At 40.8% G+C, this 6815-nt stretch overlaps 1 protein-coding gene across 1 annotated transcript in view; it reads right to left on the bottom strand.

Annotated features, from left to right (window-relative positions):
- Positions 1-3710: 3710 nt before the first annotated feature.
- Positions 3711-6815, bottom strand: part of LOC308284795 (serine/threonine-protein kinase MAK-like) — a gene marked incomplete at both ends in the record, with an annotated part of 14895 nt that continues 11790 nt past the window's right edge. Inside the window, 2 exons of the mRNA XM_080725522.1 lie at positions 3711-3896; positions 4278-4577. Coding sequence (XP_080581648.1) covers positions 3711-3896; positions 4278-4577 — 486 coding nt within the window. The remainder of the gene's footprint in view (positions 3897-4277; positions 4578-6815) is intronic.

Here is a 6815-nt window from a genome sequence, read left to right as displayed (position 1 = left end):
CTGAAAAACATATTTGCTATATCAGTGGTTCTCAAACATTTTGATGTCAAGGATCCACAAAAATGTATTTGGTCGTCGACCCCCATCTCAAAATATATATTCAAAGATGTGCACAAATTTCAAGATTTTTCAAAAATAGCCAAAGTATAAAATAATAGTTTAAGTGGCACGGATGCTTCCCTGCGGTTTGAATGGGTTAAAAAATATCTATTAGTAAAACATTTAAAATATAAGACACAGCATCCAGTTTGACATTCAGGCGTAGAACAGCTACTGTTCCTATCGATCTTGTATGAATGATTATGTTAATGTGGGAGTTATACCTGTGGACTGGGGCGTCAATTGGGTATGGCAGGGGTATGCAGCTGCCATACCCTGGGTCCAGGGGGAAAATAAAAGTTACTTCTAAATATGAATCCATGAATGTCTCTTTGTCTATCTGTGCTGGTTATTATGTTGTTAAATTACAGTAAAATAACTACAAATGCTAAATGTAACAAAATGGTCACTTTAACAAGGTATTATAATTATATTCTCCACACTTGTATTCTCCCCATCTTGACAGAATGGTATATTCCCAGGTTCTGCAGGTCAGCTGCACAGGTGCAATGCATTATTGTTAATTGTGGCACGTTAGTTGCACTTCAACAACCGTTCCAGGCTGCCATATCCAGCCCAAGAAACCATAGAAACGGGGGGAAAAAAATAAAATGTACTTCTTAAAATAAATATATCATGCATGTTGCTAAGGTATGGCAACATGACTGGTGTCTTGTCATGTTGCCATACCTTAGCTTTTTCTGAACTGACGCCACTACCTGTGGACTGCTCCAATCTGAAATGTGTGTCTTCTGTTACAGCTTGTTTATCTGTCAGTAGAGGCAGAATAATATCTGTACCAACATCTAAAAAAAGAAAAGGATTGATTGGAACTCAATAAATTGGGAGTTGTATATTGTAGAGCAGTGGTTTTCAAAGTGGGGTACGGGGACCCCCAGGGGTCCTTGAGGAGGTTCCATGAGGTCCACGCTCCATAGTCCTCTGCTAAATGATTGATATCTACTGTAGAAACCATTGAAAAGGAGAAAAAAAGAGAAGAAATTATATTGTTGTTGTTAAATAGCCAATCTAGAAGCTAGAGCATTTGTACTTACCGGTATGTATAGTTCTCAAACGTTTTAAGGTCCGGAAAAATGATCAAATAAACATTTTATTTGTATTATTTAATGGAATTCATATACATTCCAGTCATATTTATGTATTATTAATTAACGGTTTACTTCTGACCTATATGCAAGTAAGGATATTCCCCAATATGGGAAACATTTTTGACTTCCAGTGATGACAGGTGTAACAGATAACGGTGTCTCCATCGCCAATAAAGAACGTGATCTCCTGCTCTCTCAATCTCAGACAGATATTTGATCTTCACCTGGATGCTTAATACTCCCCTGATCTCATTAATAAGGAACGAAGGGGAAGCAATATGCGCTTTTGTGCAACAGGCAACTTATATCATGAATAATACATCATTTCCTTTTTTGATTTAGAAAGTGCCGCTTTATATTTCACATTGATCGACCATGAAAAGCTTTTATACCATTTAAGCCCTAATTTATTGCTAATCGTATGATGAATTGCGAAAATGTACAACCTCCCAAATGCGTTAGGTTGTGAACTTGCAGATCAGCTATTTTCACTATTTTTGAAAAATGTAGGGATATATTGAAAGATTTTCAAACATTTTTGAAAAGACTGTATCAGCTGGCTCTGCAGTTTGAAATTATAATAATCCATTAGTAATGGGAGGGAGGACTTGATGCCTGCTGAAATGGAAGACGTAAACTTTAACCTGTTTTCCTTATTTGTAAAACCACTCATCATGGGTAGAATGCGAATGCCAAACATTTGATAACAGGGGTCAAAGAGAAGAATGTTCTAAATACTTCTGTGAGTTTCATATGGGTGGAGTTTGCCTATATGGGACTAGTACGAAACTACAGGGCAGAATGCTAAAATGATAACAAAAGAAGATGAAAGACAATTTTATGAGTAACGTTTCCAACCCACCAGAAAAAGGATTCGAAGAATTATTTGCAAATAGACTATATGAACCCAGGTCTGGAATCAGTGTGATTCACTCAATACCTTCAATGAAACCATACCTTTAATAAGGGGATAGCCTGATCCATGTACTCTGGTTTGGCATGAGCTGTCCCAAAGGGTTCTGTCCGCCAGCTGAGCTCCTGCTGAAGACTTGGTTTTGGGGTTTACTCCTGAAAAAAGACACACTGCTCAGAACATAAACAATGCATCTGAGACTGCAACTAAAAAAACAAAATTATGCTGGGTCTGTCAAAACATCTCCAGTTCAATGCGAACAATAGGCCCTATGGAGCCAGACTCACCGACCTCTGATATGTGTCAGTATAGTATAGTATGTGAACAAAAGATGCACACAGATGCAGTCTGATCAAATATATTATAGCTATATTATTATTATTATTATTATTATATAGCACATATATATTATTATTTTATGTTTTGTGCACTCACAAAGTCCAGAGAGATGAAGTAGAACTAAAAGACAAGTCATTTTATGTTTGGTTGCGCTAGGGTTGCGCTAAGGTTTGCGCTTTGAAAATAGCCGATCTACAAGCTCACAACGCGTCGCACCGCAAAGCGTTGTGAGCTTTAGATGATCGGCTATTTTCAGCATGCAACCAAGTGTAAAATCTGCCATTACGACACCACCAAGGCCCGCCAAAACACATTTTGGTCGACAAAATCAACTGTAGATTTAGTCGACTAAAATCGTATGATATTTATTAGACTAAAACTAGAATAAAACAAAAACCTTTCAGATACTGAAAAATATGATTAAAACTAAATGAAATTTTATTCAAAAGACAACATTTGCAGTCAAAATTAAGACCAATTGGAAGTGGTCAAGTGTTCTTACCAGGATGGTATCTGGATTGACAGAGGTAGTGCTGTTTGGCAGACCAGTTGGGTGATTCTGTTCTGGTCAGCCCACTCTTGCACCATGGTTTTGTTATTGTGTTGTGTTTGCCGAGGGACCAGGGCTCGGCCAAACTAGACAATTATAGCAATGCGTTAGAATTAAACACCGGTATGCACTGTATTGATATATTTTGGCAGATTTTGACAGTTTAATTTTAATTGCATGGTCAAATCAAACCAATACTCTTATTGTAAGACAAGTTTCCAGTAGGGGTTACTGTTACTTACAACTGGGTACTGTCATTCTGTGTGAACACGCAGAATCACAGTACATATAGTTAAAACAAATTAAATGTAGTAAAAATGTAACATTTATCTTTACTTAACATTTTTTCCATCATCTTTGGTTCTATAGGTAGACCCTTTTGAACGCTTCCCCAAAAAACACACTGATTGGATTTTCGGTCTCTAATCATCACAGTATATAATATATAAATATCTGGATGATTTAGAAAATACTGATTTGACCGATATATAACTACATAAATCCCAGCATCTGTATTGTAAGGAAGGAAAGCTTTCGCAGAAAACAGCAGATCGGCTGTTTTCAGCAAAAGCTTTCCCCACAATAACAGAAGATCCACCAGTGTAGAGCCCTGAGGTACTCCGCTCAACCACTGTGTATGGGTTGAAGTGGTTAACTACAATACTCCCAGATCTCTGTCTATGAGGGTAAGCGCTCTCTCTCACCAGCCGCCCGTCTGGTCATGCAGCGTCTCTGTCATAGAAACCATGGCGGGTCTTTTGGAGATGGACGCGCCGCTGTCTGTGTCCAGGTCCAGGTCATCCAAGCTGTCAGCAGCTTTGATCCATGTCTGGCCCCATCGTCTCCGCCCACTCCTCACTCCATTCACGCTGTTCTCTGTTCCTCTCTATCATAACAGGACCAAGAGACAGATCACTTATTATGTCTACTACCAGGCGCCCGTCCTTTTGTTTGGCTTGTTATAGTTGGTTATAATTTCGTACATCAAATTGCTCTGACAGTGATGATGACATTGTTCACCACTGTCGTTGTCAGTTGTGGTGTGGACTCCACCATCCACGATGTTTAAAGCCTATTTTTAAACATATTGTATTGTTGTACTTTTTTTTTGGTGTGGACGTTAAGTCCTAGCAACTTGAAATTAAATCATTAATTAGGAATAATGATCCTAACCTTAGCTGTTGCCATAACGGTCATAAGAGCTACTATAACGGTCATAATCCTTCTAAAATAAACCAAAATATTTTGGAATGAAAACATTTGTTACCAGCCGGTTGTTCTTGACTAGGCTGAGCGGTTGGTGCTGCTCCGGTGTGAGTGTGTCTGTAAGGGAGCTGCTGTGCTCCATGTTCTGCTGGGGAACAGGGATCTGCTGGAGGGGCTGGTGATGGAGAGTTCTACCCTGGCTCTGGAGCTCAGCCTGGGCCTCATGGTTCTGAGAGGACTCCAGCAGGTCAGCCTTACATAGAGATAGAGGCTTGGGTTGTGTTCTAGACTCTGCAGTCTGACCCTGGGCTTCATAATGCCCCAATGCTCGTCCAACATGGAGGTATTGATATTGCAGCGCCTGAGAAAGAACCGCAATACGGACTAAATGTAAATGGTTAGGCACAAAGGTAACTTTTACACCAGAGCTAGTGTTGCTAATGGGTGCCTCTTCAAAGGTAAAGGTTTAGTGGAAAAGGGCTCTTTCACTTAGATTGGAGCTACCCAATGGAACAGCCTGGAAGCCTCTGCTAAATTGACATCGACCGTGGTTACTGGAAAAGGTTCCAATATATAAGTTTCACGGGAGCGATCATTTAGGTTGAATATACTTTATTACAAGAATGGCAGCTTAAATACAGCGACATCAAGCATATGAGCAGCAGCAGCATAACATACACAACAGCAGCATCAAGCATATGAATAATAGCATATCATATACAACAGTGCGTGGACAGCATAAGAGCAAGCTGCAGATAGATACAGCATCTCTATACTACAAGCAGAACTGAGTATGGCGTATGGATTCTGCCCTCGGATCATCCGCGGCCACGATACCTGGCACGGTATATCGTGGATTGAAGCTCTCCGCGGTCACATGATCCGAGACCCCCAGCGGGGATTAGCACAATCCAATGAGGTGGAGTTGGGGACGGTGGCGGGGCAGCAGCAAAGTGGCAACTGACTGGCATTAGGGCATAGCCCCCCTAAGTACTCTGGGTAAAGGGTCGGGGCGCCGCCCCGCCCTCGAGGCGCACGCTCAACCCCTAGACCGCTCCCCTGAACTGGCTACGTCATCCTTCCTGCGCCTAATTCAGTAGTATAGTTTATGTAAAGACGGTGTCTCTGTTTGTGGTTATTTTGTAATGTACGGTACGTGTAGTTTTTAACTTGACAATTAGTTTATTTAATGACTGTCGGACATGTATGTTGTGTGCAAATTGACTCAGAGGCCGGTGAAACACATAAAGGTAACGCAACTTAACGCAACTTATGCGTTACCTGGGGGGGAAACGGGGGGAGGAGACAGCTTCAATTCATTCTCTATTGAAGTCACATGGTTTTGAAGAGGCTGCCTTCTCTTACTGCTGCCCTTCTCCCCCTCCCCTCCATCGCGGCAGCCTCTCCAAAACCATGTGACTTCCATAGGGTATGAATTGAAGCTGTCTCTTCCCCCCCGTCTCCCCCCATCTATACTTACATTCCTCTAAGAGCCGCATCCCACTTCCAAGCCCATTCACGCCCACTTCACATCCACCTCAACTCATAGCTAGATCAGATGTAGGTCGGTAGTAGGTCGGTAGAACTCACGGAATACCGCCCTAACTCTATCATTGGCCCCCCGTTGCCATGGTGACCGGTGACCGCCGTCCATTGGCTCGTATTCCCAGCTATGGGACCGGCGGATCCAATTTCAACCGAGGGGGGCGTAGCCAGAACACACACACACACACACACACACACACAAAAATAGCTAATAGTTAGCTCACAACTTCCCACTTTTCTCTTTCACCTCAATCGCAGTAACATCCGTATACACCACGTCATCGCATCACCATTTTTTTTTTCAAAACTTTTTTTTTTTTTTCCAATGTTTTTTTTCAAAAATGTTTTTTTTCTCAAAAAAATTTTTTTTCTCAAAAAATGTTTTTCTCAAAATTTTTTTTTCTCAAAAGATTTTTTTTCTCAAAAAAATTTTTTTTCTCAAAAAAATTTTTTTTCTCAAAAAACTATTTTTTCTCAAAAAAAAACATATTTGGCCATTACACACACCACACTGCCGCAACATGGCGGTGAGGGCTGAACTCTAGACTTTTAACTTCTAGTGTAACACATAAGTTACCTTTATGTGTGTCGCCGGCCCAAGACTCAGGAGCGGTATTGCAGTCGTTGTACCGCACTGTTGAGCTGAGCCAGAAGGCTCTAGGTCTACCGAGCAAGCATTGTTTTAAGCCCTGGACTGGATAATTGTGTTATTCTCGTGAAGTTTTAACTGTATATGTTGATTCTTTTCAAACAAACTAAACTAAACTAAAAGCGTATGACTTAAATGTTAATTGATGTTATTTCACAAACACTGTCAAGTCACACATCTAGTTTATATTCACGCTAGTTTGAATTTTGCGTGTGTTAACCGGCACATCTTGTCCACAGATGTCATAGACATCATAAGACTTACACATAACGAATAACTGAGTAAGCATGTTTGGGCTCTCACAGCATATCTCCATATACAGTAAATTGATCTCCATATATGGGTACCAGGGGTCTCCATATATGGGTAACAGGTCCGATATACATTACTGGCCAGATGGCAAAG

This window comes from Nannobrachium achirus, assembly GCF_963921795.1.
Source record: "Nannobrachium achirus genome assembly, chromosome: 5".
Taxonomy (NCBI): Eukaryota; Metazoa; Chordata; class Actinopteri; order Myctophiformes; family Myctophidae; genus Nannobrachium; species Nannobrachium achirus.
Note: the sequence above shows the minus strand (reverse complement) of the source record. Positions and strands in the feature narration are given on the sequence as shown.